We start from the raw sequence: 16839 nt of genomic DNA, 5'->3' as shown, positions 1-16839 counted from the left end.
AGACAGCATATGAAAAAGCAGAGACATTATTTGCCAACAAAGGTCCATCTAGTCAAAGCTATGGTTTCTCCAGTAGTCATGTATGGACTATAAAGTTGGACTATAAAGAAAGCTGAGTGCTGAAGAATTGATGCTTTTGAACTGTGGTGTTGGAGAAGACTCTAGAGAGTCCCTTGGACTGCAAGGAGATCCAACCAGTCCATCCTAAAGATCAGTCCTGACTATTCATTGGAAGAACTGATGCTGAAGCTGAAACTCCGATCGTTTGGCCACCTGATGTGAAGAACTGACTCATCGGAAAAGACCCTGATGCTGGGAAAGAATGAAGGCAGGAGGAGAAGGGGACGACAGAGGATGAGATGGTTGGATGGCATCACCAGCTTGATGGACAATGAGTTTGAGTAAGCTCTGGGAGTTGGTGAAGGACAGAGAAACCTGGTGTTTTGCAGTCCATGGGGTTGCAAAGAGTTGGACATGACTGAGCGACTGAACTGAACTGAACTAAACTATTACCAGGGTAGTCACCACTGTTATTCTGCATAATAAAAATCAGCCTTTACTTTTCATTTTATTTTGCCTGTAAAGTTATATAATTAAACTAAGCATAGCAACTGGTATCATTTATTGTAAGATCATCTGAGAAGTTCTGCTAAGTTTGGAGCCAGTATATCATACTTCTATAATTAAAATTATACGAAATTGTCTTTTCACAGTGTATACATCTATCAATCATCATGATTTACACTTTAAATATCTTACAATTTTATTTGTGAACGGTAACTCAATAAAGCTTGAAAAAAGAGAAAATTCTGTTAAAAATTAGGTCAGATCTAAAACTATTGTTATTTGACTTTAACATCAAGAACTACAGATCTGAAATAATTAGGCTCTTGCATCTTCACTCGATCATGCAACTTATTTCTGAAGTGAAACTTCAAAGTCAGAGATTCATTGAGCTTTCTTTTAAGACTCATTTGGAATGTTTGGTATTTGTATTAATTATCTGGAAGCTCAGGAGTGTCATTGTAAGAAAAGTTCTTTCAGTTAGAGTTTTCAAATTTCTGATTTATACCTCTGCATGGCCATTATTAAAAGGATAAGCTTCGAAGGATAATTCATAGTGAAGTAAAGGAGCACTAGAAATCTGAAGGTAGGAAATCGGAGTTTTCCTGGTGTGGTATGGACGTAAATGCGGTTGAGTTCAATTCCTGGATACACCTTTCCCATCATCTCCCATTCTTTCTTTTTTTTTTTTTTTTTTGCCATGCCTCAAAGTTTCTGGGATCTTAATTCCCTAATTAAGAATTGACCCTGGGCCCTTGGCAGTGAAAATACTGAGCCCTAACCACTGGACAGCCAGAGAATTCCCCCATCTCCCATTCTAAGTCCTCATCCCTAAGGATGGATAGTAATAGAACCCAGTTTTAGAGCTGTTGTTCGGATCACGGGAGTGGTTTGTGCAAAGTCCTTAGACGAGGTCTGGCATGGCACACTGCTCAAAATTGTTAGCTATTATTTTAAGTAGGAAATTTGTTTATCCCTGTGGCAAGCAGCTCAAGGGGATGTCAAGACTGAAGTCAGTTTTATCCTACTGTTACCAAACCAAACTTGGGTTCTCTGGCTTTGTGCACAATAAGGCCAATCTACTGACATGGAGTTGTGAAGGAAAGCACAGGGTTTGTTGTAGGTGCCAAAACAAGGAGTGTGGGCAGCTAATGGTAAAAAAAAACCTTGAGCTTCCTGATGGGCTTTAGGGAAGTGTTTTTATGGGTAAAGTGAGGGACAGGGAGGCTGCAGGGTGGGTGATCAGCTTGTGCACAATATCTGATTGGTTACCAGTTATCAGGGTGATGTCACAGGAATTAACATCATCAGGCTCCAGTCAGTCTGAGGGCTATGTGCTCATGGACATCATGCAGTTAGCCTCTTCCATTGGTGAGGGCTTTAGTATCTGTAAAACAACTCAGGAATGTGCATGAGATACAGTATCCATGTACTTCAGGGAGGAACTAAAGATTCTGTGACTGCCACATGGCTGGTTTACTGTTTAAATTGTTACCAGTTCTCTTGGCTCAACTGCTACTTTTCTCACTACATGGTCACATACCCTTAATCAATAATTCTTTTTAAAGAAATAGTTTAATTTTTTATTCTTGGCTGTGTTACCTCCTAAGGTTTTTTCTAGTTGCAGTGAGCAGGGACAACTGCTGTGCATGGGATTCTCACTGTGGTGGTTTCTCACGTTTGCAGAGCACAGGCTCTGGGGCAAGAGGGCTTCAGTAGTTGTGGCGTGTGGGCCCAGTAGTTTTGGCTCTCAGGCCCTAGAGCTCAGGCTCAATAGTTTGGGCATACAGGCTTAGTTGCTTTGTGGCATATGGGATTTTCCCAGGCCAGGGACTGAACCCATGTCTCCTGCATTGGCAGGCAGATTCTTACCACTGAGCCACGAGGCAAGCCCAATCAATAATTCTTGAGCCAGGCCTTTGTGACTCAGGGAAGGCCTGGGAGACTATAGCTTTTCTACAAAGGAAAGGCAAGCAGAGGATATGGAGGGAGAGGTTTGTCCCAGGAAGCCCCCATAGGGGCTCCATAGACTTAGGTCCTATACATAATGAAAAATAGAGTCATATTTAACCTTTCTAGAATTTGACCCAATTTTATGTCTGAAGTTTCTTGCCAGACTTTTATAATTTAATAAGACAGAATAAGCTGTGGCTATGGTTTTCCAGTAGTGATGTATGGATGTGAGAGTTGGACTGTGAAGAAAGCTGAGCACCGAAGAATCGATGCTTTTGAACTGTGGTGTTGGAGAAGACTCTTGAGAGTCCCTTGAACTGCAAGGAGATCCAAACAGTCCATTCTGAAGGAGATCAGCCCTGGGTGTTCATTCGAAGGACTGATGCTAAAGCTGAAACTCCAGTACTTTGGCCACCTCATGAGAAGAGTTGACTCATTGGAAAAGACTCTGATGCTGGGAGGGATTGGGGGCAGGAGTAGAAGGGGACGACAGAGGATGAGATGGCTGGATGGCATTACCGACTCGATGGACGTGAGTCTGAGTGAACTCCGGGAGATGGTGATGGACAGGGAGGCCTGGCGTGCGGCAATTCATGGGGTCGCAAAGAGTCGGACATGACTGAGCGACTGAACTGAACTGAACTGAAGCTGTAGCTATGCAGAATCAGTATATATACATGATCAGTAAATGTATATTTTTTAGGCACATGAGCCATAGTGTATATTATGATTTACAAAGACATTAAGAAATATTCAGAGCTTATTATTCTTAATATTTGGAGCAAAATAATATGCTTATGTGGTGGACTTAGGACTAAAGTGTTGAAAAAATGTTTTGTATGGCAAAATAGTATATACTCACTGTAGAATTTTTAAAATCTATTTATTTATTTTGGTTGTGTGGCTTGGGTTGGCTCAACCCCAACTCAAACCACCAGGGAATTCCCTGTAGGAATTTTGAAAATACAGAAAAGAAGAAAAGCCAAAACGACTTATAATCTTCAGTTAGTGTTAGTTGCTCAGTCATGTCCAACTCTTTGCAACACCATGGACTGTAGCCTGCCAGTCTTCTCTGCCCATGGAATTCTCTAAGCAAGACTACTGGAGTGAGTTGCTATTCCCTTCTCAGGGGATCTTCCTGATCCAGGGATTGAACCCTGGTCTCCTGCATTGCAGGCAGACTCTTTGCCATCTGAACCACCAGGTACAATGAGTTGGTGGGGTTTAAAACAAAAAGCTTGTGACTTAAATTTGGGGAAGCATTAATCATCTTCACCTAATTTGGGGAGTAAACTTTGCATGTTGAGGCTGTAAGTTAAATTATGGTGGCTTCATCTTGACCATTCATTCTGATGTAAATGAACTGAGCTACCTTCTGGGCTCAGGGTAGCCTTCTCTTGCAAGGAACTTACGTGAGGGGGAGAGGAGGAGGCCTCTGAACCTCCTGGCTCTGGTGAAGGGGCTGGATGCAAAAACCTGACAGGTTCTTCCCTTCTCTGGGATCCCACAGCCATGTCCCCCATGAGTAGCAAGGGATTGAAAATCAGAGAGTGACTTGATTATTTCTCTCATTTTTTTAAAAAAGAGGAGAACTTTGTTTACATAAATGCTCCATCACTATATTTTCATATTCTGGCCATGCCATAGGGCATGTGGGATCTAACCCTCATTCCCTGCAGTGGGAGTGAACGCAGAGCCTTAACCAACTGAACCACCAGGGAAGTCCTAAGACTATTAAGAAGACTAAATATAGCCTTCCATCTTTGCCCCAAACGCCCTTGATCTTGACTTTGAAACCCATCAGGAGAGTTGGGTGGCTACTATCTGGGCTTCTTACTAGAATTTTAATGCTAATGTTTAACAGAATTCAAATTATCTATACAAATAAGACACACAGAGAGAGCCTGTTACAAACAGATCCCCCTTCCCCCAACGGCTCCAAAATAGTGGAGACAATTTGCTTGTTGATGTCACTGGTGCTGACAAGCAGGCCGCCACCTCCCTGCCTGCTCTAGGGTGTCAGTGAAACCTGACACGGTCCTCGGCTTGTCAGCTTCTGTTCTTTAGGAGAAACAGGTGGTAAAGGGAGAAAACTGGAGACAGGCCACTCCTAAAGGAATCTATTGTGTGGCAGCTCATTGCATTTTTTTTTTTCTCAATGAAAAAAAAACCACATCATTAGTTTTACTTTTTAACTGTATCCATTGAAATTGTATTGGAAGGTTTCATTAAGGTATTCCTCAGAGTAGACTTGAATGTGGGAAAGATGAGTATTCATAAATGATAATGAACAACGACTAAGTATTAATTAGCAAATACATGTTTTAGGGACTTCTCTGGCAACCCACTCCAGTGTTCTTGCCTGGAGAATCCCAGGGACGGTGGAGCTTGATGGGCTGCCGTCTATGGGGTCGCACAGAGTCGGACACAACTGAAGCGACTTAGCAGCAGCAGCAGCAGCAGCAGCAGCAGGAATAATTTAGGAGAGGGCAGTGGCACCCCATTCCAGTACTCTTGCCTGGAAAATCCCACGGATGGAGGAGCCTGGTGGACTGCAGTCCATGGGGTCGCTAAGAGTATGACATGACTGAGTGACTTCACTTTCACTTTTCAGTTTCATGCACTGGAGAAGGAAATGGCAACCCATTCCAGTGTTTTTGTCTGGAGAATCCCAGGGACGGGGGAGCCTGGTGACTACGGTCTATGGGGTCGCACAGAGTCGACACAACTGAAGCGACTTAGCAGTAGCAGCTGGCACAACAGTGGTTGAAATACCTCTCTGCTAACGCTGGGAGCGCTGGTTCCAGCCCTGGTTGGGGAAGCAAGATCACACGTGCCATGCGGTGTGGTCAAAAGATTAAAAAAAACACCAAACATACTTTGTACACTAGGTGCCACTACTGAATGGCTTAATAATAAAAATCACGCACCCTTTAAAAACATTATTTAATAACCAACCGCTACTGCTGATCCAGAAGGGATACTCTTTCTTATTAATGACAAACGTACTTTCTTGAGTAAACTTTCATCACTTGTTCCTTTTTTTTTTTCCACTCAGCGAAATTTATCTGACGCAAAAATATAATAAAGCAAGATCTATGTAATGCAGAATTAAAGTGGAGATTCATTAAAGCGGACTCCAGTTGAAGGTCATTTAATTTTTTAATCTGTCATAAAATTTTAAATTAAGGAAGCCCGTCTTTATTTATTTAAAGGCTTCTGTGGCTGTTCTGACCCTTCCTTGTGCGTTTGCCAAAAGCCCTGTAAACAAAGCCTCCTCTGGGACAGAGGTGGTTATCTGGGCTTCTCCAGCTCCTTCCCTTCTCTCCGCCACCCTCCGCCCCGGGCCCTGCCTTCCTCCGCCCCGGGCATCTCCGCGCAGGCCTCTGATTGGTGCAGAGCGCAGCCTTGCCTTTTAGGGACAGTTGTCGGGCTTTTAAAGTGGTAAGGGAAAGGGTGCAGTGGCTGCTTTTATCAACCAATCAACTGTTTTATTGCCAGATCCCCAAATATTCCCGGGCCAATGGAGGGGAGAGCCCAGGATGCCCGGGAGAGGCCGGGCTTAAGTTGAGCCGAGAGGCAGGCGCTCAGACAGCCCTGGGGCCCCGCCAGCCCCCATCTGGCACTTGTCTCTGTCGCTGTCAGAATCTGTCTAGCTCCGCGTTCCCTCGCAGGGGTGTGTTGGGGGGAGTCCTCATTCCGACTCTCAAAATGGTTATCAAAGTGTTTGTTGCCACATCATCTGGGTCCATAGCGGTAGGTGTCTGATGGAATTCGGGGGCTTTCTTCTCGTCCTCTTTTCTGAAAAACTCAGACTTGGAAGTAGAAGCAGCGCGTATGGCCCAGCGCTGGGCTTACATTTCTTTTTGAGGCGTGTGTGAGTAAGCCTGCGAACCCTTTGCTCTCTGCCTTGACCTGAATGGTGTAGCAGTGTGTAAAATGTGTGATCTGGGGCAGCTGTGTGTGGAAGGGAATTCGAGGAAGGGGGGGTGTGCTGGATGCTAAGACTTTTAATGTGTGATTTGTCTCTATTGTGTCACATCTTTGATAGAATCAGAGGCGTGTTTTTTTTTTTTTTGGAATGTTTCTGCCATTCATCTGTGAGACTTAGACAAATCTAATATTGCAAGTAAATGACACTTTATGTAACAACATTTTTAGCGTATGATGGGCCAGATTACTAAAATGACCCCTGGCTGCAATGACTTGTGTATGTGGTGCAATCCTAAGGAAAGTGTAAATTTAGCATGTGTAATACTATTATTTGAGGGTAATGATGTCACAGTGAAAAAAACAAACATCTCTGAGGCTACAGATTTAAATGCTCTAGGAACCCAAACAGACCAAAAATAGGTGCTTTATCTGATTTCCTTGGGACAAGGCTGGGAGTCACCCAGCCATCTCTTTAAGTCCAGCCTTCGTTTTGTGCTTTAAGAAATAGGGGTAAGGGAGGGACTCATTTTATCCTTGGAAATGATTCAGGCTTTGATATTAGACTTGAACCTGCAGTGTCTGTCTGGGACTGATATTTGGACCAGCATTTTAGCATCTGTAAGGCTGTGGAGAGAAAACAGTTTTATTAGTCCTGAGAGGTGAAGAACAGCACAGGGGCTGTTTCCTTTTATATCTGATTCCTGGAACTTCTCGGGTTGCAGCTTGGATTTCAGCGGTCCCTCAGCCAGGATGACACCCTAGGTGAGTGACTGGTCCAGGGAACAATCCTAACAGCAGCTACTGAATGCCTTCCCCCCTCCCCTACCACCCACCTCCAGCCCTGAAAGTTCACACCGTTTCTAGAGAGGACAAGAGGAAAACCTGAGAAAAGAGCCTGGTCCTTCCTTCTGACTCAACTGTCTAATGATCTGCTGAGCATCTTTCATGATGTTCCAATTTTATGAAAAAATTCCAAATGTAAAACTGCAAAGTCTTTTACGGCTGTTGATGACCTCATAAACTTTGATCTACAAAAAGCACATTTTTGGATTGCTTAGATTAAAAAAAATTATTTTTTTTAAAGAAAATGGCTTTCATCGTGGAAAAATGGCTTTCATCGTGGGCTTCACATAAGCTGTTGACACACTCATTGCTGGAAACTTTTACTGCTAACCTGTCAATCTTCTATATATTCCATAGATCAGGTCTGAGTGACCCTAGACATCCTTACGGAGAAGGCAATGGCAGCCTACTCCAGTACTCTTGCCTGGAAAATCCCATGGACGGAGGAGCCTGGTGGGCTGCAGTCCATGGGGTCACTAAGAGTCGGACACGACTGAGCGACTTCCCTTTCACTTTTCACTATCATGCATTGGAGAAGGGAATGGCAACCCACTCCAGTGTTCTTGCCTGGAGAATCCCAGGGATGGGGGAGCCTGGTGGGCTGCCGTCTCTGGGGTTGCACAGAGTCGGACACGACTGAAGTGACTTGGCAGCAGCAGATATCCTTAACAAAGACAATGAACAAACAGATCCTTTCTTAGGATTTTCTGATTTCCTACGTTCTTGAAATTTGGGAACATGATTTATTTAGCCTGGGAGGATCTGGAGGGGTACTGTTTATTCCAGGATCTTGAAAAATCCAAGTTCATTTTGCTGCTGTAAGCAAATGTTTTGGTGCCACGTGGGACGATGTGACCTTGAGAAAGTTATTTCACCTTGCTAAGCCTCAATTTCCTTGTCTGTAAAAGGAGGATAAGAATAGAACTCAACTTACTTAGGAAGTAAGTTAAGAGTGAGGGTCAGTAAGGGTCAGTAAGCAAGGGTCAGTAAGTAAGGGTCAGTAAGCCAAGAGTGCCCAGCATGGTGTCAAGTGCTTAATAAATATTATCATTTTTAGTTAATGCTATAATTATCAGCTATTAATATTATAATTGTTATAGCTATTGGATATTATAATTATTAGTTAATGTTAAATGTTAATAATATTATTAGTAATTGTTAATCAATATTATTGTCACTGTTACAATTATTAGTTAATATTTAAAGATCTTCATCTATGATGATGTTCAGAATAATTATCTCAAGTCACATAAATTGAAGAATTTCTGTCTTATCATAAAGAATAAGAACAGATTATTCCTACGGTGTCTGTGCTAATGATTTTTCCTGGTTGAGGGAATTTCACCTGGAAGTTTCTTTGCAGGACAACCCAGAGCAGCTGCCAGCACTTATGCTGTGTGGATGGTGGTTGGTCTACAAAACTTTTACTCCTTATTTCTTCAGTCTATATGCTTTAAAAATAGGTTCTTGCCTGTGACATCATCAGAGAGCAATATGACTTCTGTTGGATGAATGAAATAAATGAAAAAGGAAAATACTGATTGTAATCTCTTGATGAAGATTACATATGCAGTTGTATATTACGTCTCTGTTTTAACAGTTGATGCCAAACTGTGGTTCCATGTTTTACTACTTTAGAGATAGATGTGGGTGAAGAGACCCTGGGAGCAGGAAAATGTTGTGTCTTCATGTCTAACCATCCCTTCATCCTGAAGGCCATTGCTGCAAGGATCTGAAGACAAAAGGAGAGAGATCAGTCCTCTCTGTTTTCAAGATGCACAGCCCCTGAGCCACCATCATTAAGGACAGACTAATGGTGGCTCCTGGATTTCTTAGTCCTTTTTCCAGTCTTGGGCTTTCCTGGTGGCTCAGATAGTAAAGAATCTGCCCACAAGCAGGAGACCTAGATTCTCTCCCTGGGTTGGAAGATCCCCTGGAGAAGGGAATGGCTATCCATTCCAGTATTCTTGCCTGGAGAATTTCATGGACAGAGGAGCCTGGTGGGCTACAGTCCATGGGGTCGCAAAGGAGTAAGGCAGTTGAGTGACTAAACTTATCACTTCATAGAGGGAAAAACATAGCTCTTGAATTGATGACTCTGGGTGTGACCCTTGGAAAATTCTTTAATTCACTGCACCTCAGTTTTGTTACTTAAAATGGTGATCAGAATTCTTGCCTGGTGTGGCAGTCAGGATGAGACAATGAGGTAACAGTGTGCTGGGTGCCTGACTGTGCAGTTACTTGAATTGTGGTGCAAAATGCTTTTCCATGCATTCTGCAGTTCTCACCAGCCCTGGGAGGAAGGCAGCGTTCTGTCCATTTTGCAGATGAGGTGATGGACAAGCAGAGCTTCTGCTCAGATAACAACCTTCCCGGCCAGGATGGACTTGCAGGTCACCTGTCACTTAGATGCGGCCTGCTTTATATTACAGTGCTGCTGCTGCTGCTAAGTCGCTTCAGCTGTGTCTGACTCTGTGTGACCCCATAGACGGCAGCCCACCAGGCTCCACCATCTCTGGGATTCTCCAGGCAAGAACACTGGAGTGGGTTGCCATTTCCTTCTCCAATGCATGAAAAGTGAAAGTGAAGTCACTGAGTCATGTCCAACTCTCAGCAACCCCATGGACTGCAGACCACCAGGCTCCTCCATCCATGGGATTTTCTAGGCAAGAGTACTGGAGAGGGGTGCCACTGCCTTCTCCAGTCACCTCTTTTGGAGAGGTTTCTAACTGTACAAGACAATAAGTGGGAGGTGCCAATCGAGTGACCCAAAGATCCCTCTGATGCATCACAGTCGCCAACAGTGGCTGGTGACTTCAGGACCCTGAATGACACTTTCTTATTATTTTTTGATTTATTTTATTGAGGTATAGTTGATTTACCATGTTGTGTTAATTTTTGCTGTATAGCAAAGTGATTCAGTTATATATTCATATATGTTCTTTTTCAGATCCGTTTCCATTATGATTTATCACAGGATATTGACTATGGTTTTCTGTGCTATATAGTCGGGCCTTGTTTATCCGTTCTATATACAGTCGTTTGCATCTGCTAATCCCAAATTCCCACGCCATCTCTCCCACACCCTTCTCCCCTTTGGCAACCACAAAACTGTTCGCTTTGAGAATGACGCTTTCTTATGAGTCAGTGTAACAGAATAAGGAAACAGAGCTTTCTGAGCTTGCACCGAGGTCCCGAAGGCTCCAGGTGACACAGACCCTGAGGACCCCAGGCCCTCCAGAGGGGCTGCTCAGAAGGATGAGGCAGCCTTGGCCATGGCACCCTGGAGAGGGGAGAAAGGGCGAGGCGTGCAAGAAGTGTGTCTGTGGCGAGGACTGTTGGGGGGCTCTGCACCACCCCTCCCCTTGAAGCCATGAACGGGAGGTCCCCTCTGGGGGCTGATGTTGTGTCCCTGGAGTCAGCTTGGGAGGCCATGTGGAGAAAAGCTGTACATCGACTGCAACGAGTGGGGAGTGTGTAGTGGGGTTCCTTGAACAAGGGTCCACCAAGGGGGTGTTGCAGGAGAGTGCACCCACACTCAAATGGGTATCAGAGTGTGGGCAAAGGTCACATGCCAGCCAGGTGAAGTCACGTGCTCACCCCTCCCTCTGGGCTCATCCTAAGACCCTTCTCCAGCCCCCAGCAGAAGTCAAGTGCTCCAGACAGCTAGGAGAGCAACGCTTTTGACCCATTTTAAGTGATTGGTGTTTGGGAAGTCCAGGATGGCAGATTTTATTTTTCTTCTCTTTTTTTGAATGAGGTGCTGAGAGAGAAACTTTAACGCAATATCAAGCTTCCAACAGTCAGTCAACTTTCTGTAGATGTAATTGCTTGTCTTGAGAGGGATAATAGTCAACAGATCGTCCCCTCCTGTTTTCTCCATTTTTCTTTGACTTTCCAGAAGAGAAAAAATAAGTCAGGACTTGGGAAAATGTTCTCCATCTATTTAGAAATTGTGGAATAAAATGAAATCCTTTTCCATCCCACCTCAAGTCCTGAGGCATGATTTTTTAAGTTCTTCTTTTTTATAATTGACATGTAGTTAATTTATAATGTTGTATTAGTTTTAAGTGTGTTGTACAGTGATTCAGTTAAGTCCTGAGGCATTGTTAATAGAGATGGGACTCTCGTCCGTGGGGAAGTGGACTTCAGCCAGGCTGAAGGTATTTGAGGAGCAAGGAAGAGAAGGGTTTGAACAGAATAGGAATGTTGCCTTCTGAGTATTTAACTAAAAGAAAAGCTACCTGAAGTAAGGATGTCTCTACTCTTTGAAACAGCAAAGTTATCTCTGAAAATAACTAAAGGAGTAAGTAATTCATAAAGTGACATAAGTAATGAACAGGTTGGAGAGTATGTAGAGAAAACATGATTAATTAATTTAGTTCAACAACCTGTTGTCATGTCTAGTGGGATTTTCTGATATTCAGAAACTCCGCCGTGAAGCCCGGAATACGGAGTCCAGTTTCCAGTAGAAAGACCAGGAGGTTTGGGATTCCCCTAGCGTAGCCTTGGGGAAGCTCACCCTGGCGGGGAGGTAAGCAGTCTGTCCATTGGTTCTGAGAGATGTGACACTCAGGAATGTGCCCAAGTGCTTATGCCAGATTCTTAAGGGACCTTCCATCATTCTATTCCTTTCTGTATGACTTCTGTTTTTATTTTTTGTCTATGCTTGCCCCAAACTGAAATAGATCCCTTGGCCTGAGTCTTATGGATTAAATGTTATATTGTAGCTAAGAGCAGCCTTTAATTTATTGACCTAATGCTTTTAGTTGCTTTATCTTTGTTATGTTGATGGTACAAATGTTAGTTAAGAAAATGTATGATTACCATTTATATATGGGTATATGTAATTTATATACAAAAATTTATATATAATTTATATTTAGGTAAGTATTACATGCTCAGTCATGTCCAGCTCTTTGTAACTCCATGGACTGTAGCCTGCCAGGCTCCTCTGCCCTTGGGATTCTCTGGGCAAGAATACTAGAGTGGGTCACCATTCCCTTCTCCAGAGGACCTTCCTGACCCAGGGATGTAACCCAGGTCTCCTGCATTGCAGTCAGATTCTTTACCATCTAAGCCACTAGGGAAGCCCATGATTTATATTCACTGTGCATTAATTAAAATTATAAAACAGTAATTTATATTAATTAAATTATTAAACAGTAACATTATACTTATAATTAATATGCTATGTGAGTGAGTGAAGTCGCTCAGTCGTGTCTGACTCTTTGCCACCCCATGGTCTCTAGCCTGCCAGGCTCCTCAGTCCATGGGATTTTCCACGCAAGAACAGTGGAGTGGGTTGCCATTTCCTTTTCCAGGGGATCTTCTCGACCCAGGGATCGAACCCAGGTCTCCCACATTGTAGACAGACGCTTTACTGTCTGAGCTTATATCTATATATAATCAAGTCACCACCCAAACCAAATTCCATAGGATTTGTTTTTGGTGGTGATTTGATTCTAGGGCATAAGCATCCATGTGTATCTTTTTTTACCTTACCTTAGGAAAGAACCTCTACACAAAAGACATTGCTATAATCAATCATTTTGGCAAAAATGAATAAAATAAGAATTTTGGGGAGGTGTATAAATCTCTGAAAGCTCAGTTGGTAAAGAATCTGCCTGCAGTGCAGGAGACCCTGGTTCGATTCCTGGGTTGGGAAGATCCCCTGGAGAAGGGAAAGGCTACCTATTCCAGTATTATGCTACCCATTCCAGTATTCCTGGGCTTCCCTGGTGGCTCAGCTGGTAAAGAATCCACCTGCAATGTGGGAGACCTGGGTTCGATCCCTGGGTTGGGAAGATCCCCTGGAGAAGGGAAAGGCTACCTATTCCAGGATTCTGGCCTGGAGAATTCCATGGACTATACAGTCCATGGGCTTGCAAAAAGTTGGACATGACTGAGTGACTTTCAGTGACTTTTATAAATCGATAAAGATTTATATCGAATGAATTGGGTTTAAACAAAAGAGGATTTGAATCTAGATGTTGGGTTTAGGATTGGCATGTACCTTTTCAGCGTTTGGAATCCTCAGCATCTAGTCCTTCTGCTGATAAACAAGTTACATGAAAATGACAAGGGGACTCATCCTAGAAAACATTCCTAATGACTATTTTCATTGTGAGGCAATATTCCATTCAGAGGACTTAAAATTAAGACATTGGATATTTTTATGTCAAAGAAGATACTAATGTAAACTTTCAGTTTTAAGAAAGGACCATATTGTACCTCTTTATCATCTGTACAAATTTTTTTTTTACCCAAATAACATCTTATGAATCTATTAATGTGAAGAGCTTGGCACCATGTCTTGTGCAGAGTAGGGAATCAATAAGTGAGTATTGATTGGTTTATGCTATTGATCATTCTGAAGTTTCTCCCGGAGTTCTTACAATGTGGTCCACAGTCTGCTGTAAGTTGTTTACCAGTGTTTATAAAAAAAGACTGGTGGTCCAGTGGGTAAGATTCCATGCTTCCAAGGCAGCAGGTGCAGGTTTGATCTCTAGTCGGGGAACTAAGATCCCACATGCCCTCAGTCAAAAAAAAAAAAAAAAAAAAAAAGGCCTCATGCATTCTGGGAGTGAATTCCTTGACTGAAGAGAGAAAAATTCTGACTGAAGAGAGAAAATTGTAATTGTTTCTGGGGAAGGAGTGCTAAGATTTCAAGATGGCCACAAAGAAATGACATTGGTAGAATACAGTCCCTACTTGTGAACCACGTGTAGAAAAAAGGGCACCTGGGTTTTCTCTTAGGTGTGGCTGCACGTTGATTTTACTTAGAGTTGGATGTGAGTAGAAAAAAGTTATTTCACTGCATTACTCTTTCACGTTCCAGGAGAAATATCCACCAGCTCTTCTAGTTTTTTTTTCTGCTCTTCCTTTTCCAATAATCTCCATGTGGACTTCTCAGTTTCCTGTGTTATTTCTAAAGCTACTTTTGTTCAGCATGACTCATGTTCCCATTTTCATAACTGTGAATAGTGCCTTTTAGTGTGGGTGTACTTGGTATTTAAGTTTCATAGTAAATTGTGTTTTTTGCCTTCTTTCTATCCTCTTGTTCTTTGTAACCAATCCCTATTTAATTTTTGGCTTTAAAGCTTAGCATAGAATTAAACGTATTTTGAAGACCTCAAATAAAAGCTATGATGATTGCATCTCTATTCCTATTCGGTTGAATATATCATGATTTAAACATTGATGAGATTAAAATTTCAGAATTTAAATGATTGCCCTGTTGATCCTATGGAATGAAGAAGTGTGATTTTATGATTTTTCTTGTTTAAATACTTAGCAAAGTTATTGGTATTGTATGGTATAGTTGGAGAACGGGTTTTTACAAAACAGTCTAACGGTAATCTTTTTCTTCTCATGACTAGATTAGGAAGAAACAGCAAGAAGTTGTGGGCTTTTTGGAAGCTAATAAAATTGATTTTAAGGAGTTCGATATTGCTGGAGATGAAGACAACAGGAAGTGGATGAGAGAAAATGTTCCTGGAGAGAAGAAACCTCAGAATGGGATTCCGCTGCCTCCTCAGATCTTTAACGAGGAGCAGTATTGTGGGGTGAGATTTAGTTTCTCTGAAAATTCTTCTGCAAGTGTGTTTATCAGAGATTGTTTAAGCAGATAAGCTTTGAGGTAGCGTTTACATTTGTTGACATTTTTCTGCTTGTGATCTATTTCTACCATTTGATACCTGGATGGTTAGATCCATGGTGAAGAATAAATAGTTAAGATTTAAAAAATGATAGAAACGATAAAATGATGATTCAGAAGTTCTTGGGATTCCTTTAGGTTTTTTATTTTATTTTGAAGAGAAGAGGCCACTTGTTCAGGCAAAATAAGCGTTTAGTTGAAAAGACATTCTGTTCAACCTGGTAGGATACACATACCTGCATCCACGGGTACACTTTCACCTTTGTAAAGAATGATTTGCAGAAGTAAAGTTTTGTGTGAAAGTGAAAGCGTTAGTCCCTCAGTCATGTTCAACTCTTTGTGATTCTGTGGCCTGTAGCCTGCCAGGCTCCTTTGTCCATGAAATTCTCCAGGCAAGAATACCGGAGTGGGTTTCCATTTCCTTCTCCAGGGGGTCTTCCCAACCTAAGATCGAACCTGGGTCTCCTGAGTTGCAGGCAGAAAGTTTTGTGTAAATGCATCTAAATAGCTAAAAAACTGTTCTGGACACCCTTCCTCCTTGTGAGGACACAATAAGAAGATGGCCATTTATGAACCAGAGGGGGCTTACTCACCAGACGATGAATCTGCTGACACCCTCATCTTGGACTTCCAGCCTCCAGATCTGTGAGAAATAAATGTCTGTTATTTGTAAACCACCCAAAACAAAACAAAACCAACAAAAACTCTTCTGGGCATTTAATTATAATAGCAATTTTATTTTGTACATTTAGGCTTTCATTTTACCATAAAATCATTTTTTCCTCAGGGTTTGTAGATTCTGCTTGGTAAACCAAATTGTTGAAAAGAAACATTTAAAAGCTCAAAGGACTTTGGAGCACGAGAACTGGAGTTAGCTTTGGGGGATCATCTAAGTCTTCCAGGCCATTTTTCAGACTTGGCCATCATGCTTCTGGAAGGCAGAGGGAACTAATTACCCAGAGCTGTGCTGTTTCTGGAGGTTGGAGCCTGGCATAGGATTTTTTCACTCATTTCTTCTCTTTTATAAAAAATTAATTATTTATTAAAAATTATAAGCAATTTTTATTTTGTTTAGCTTCACCACATGGCACGTGGGATCATAATTCCTCGACCAGGAATCAAACCTTTGCTCTTTGCCTTGGAAGCATGGAGTCTTAACCACTAGACTGCCAGGGAAGTCACCACCTTTCTCCTTGCTATACAAAACTGCTGGCCCTTTAGCTTAGCTTCTCTTTGTTACTATGTTTCTCACCTAAAGCAAGTGTCATCAAACTACAGCCCGAGTGCCACGGCTGCAGCTATCTGTTTTGGTGAAATTTTATTGGACATGCCTGCACTAATTCACCACCTAGTGCCTATGGCTAATTTTGCATGATGGCAGGTAGTAAAGTAATGCTCAAAATTCTCCAAGCCAGGCTTCAGCAATACGTGAACCGTGAACTTCCAGATGTTCAAGCTGGTTTTAGAAAAGACAGAGGGACCAGAGATCAAATTGCCAACATCCGCTGGATCATCGAAAAAGCAAGAGAGTTCCAGAAGAAAATCTATTTCTGCTTTATTGACTATGCCAAAGCCTTTGACTGTGTGGATCACAATAAACTGTGGAAAATTCTGAAAGAGATGGGAATACCAGACCACCTGAACTGCCTCTTGAGAAACCTATATGCAGGTCAGGAACCAACAGTTAGAACTGGACACAGAACAACAGACTGGTTCCAAATAGGAAAAGGAGTCCGTCAAGGCTGTATATTGTCACCCTGCTTATTTAACTTCTATGCAGAGTACATCATGAGAAATGCTGGGCTGGAAGAAGCACAAGCTGGAATCATGATTGCCAGGAGAAATATCAATAACCCCAGATATGCAGATGATACCACCCTTATGGC

The 16839-nt window shown here is 42.4% G+C and overlaps 1 protein-coding gene across 2 annotated transcripts in view; it reads left to right on the top strand.

The window, feature by feature from the left end:
• Nucleotides 1-5987: 5987 nt before the first annotated feature.
• LOC120856901 (SH3 domain-binding glutamic acid-rich protein-like) overlaps nt 5988-16839 on the top strand; it is a 72307-nt gene continuing 61455 nt past the window's right edge. Inside the window, exons 1-2 of one of the 2 annotated variants that reach the window (XM_040232388.1) lie at nt 5988-6273; nt 14676-14861. In XM_040232388.1, the coding sequence (XP_040088322.1) occupies nt 6229-6273; nt 14676-14861 (231 nt within the window). In that variant the 5' untranslated portion in view covers nt 5988-6228. The remainder of the gene's footprint in view (nt 6274-14675; nt 14862-16839) is intronic. The other variant, XM_040232395.1, reaches the window with a different exon arrangement.

The sequence above is a fragment of the Oryx dammah genome, unplaced genomic scaffold, assembly GCF_014754425.2.
Source record: "Oryx dammah isolate SB20612 unplaced genomic scaffold, SCBI_Odam_1.1 HiC_scaffold_2, whole genome shotgun sequence".
Lineage (NCBI taxonomy): Eukaryota > Metazoa > Chordata > Mammalia > Artiodactyla > Bovidae > Oryx > Oryx dammah.
This window is presented reverse-complemented; position numbering and strand designations above follow the sequence as displayed.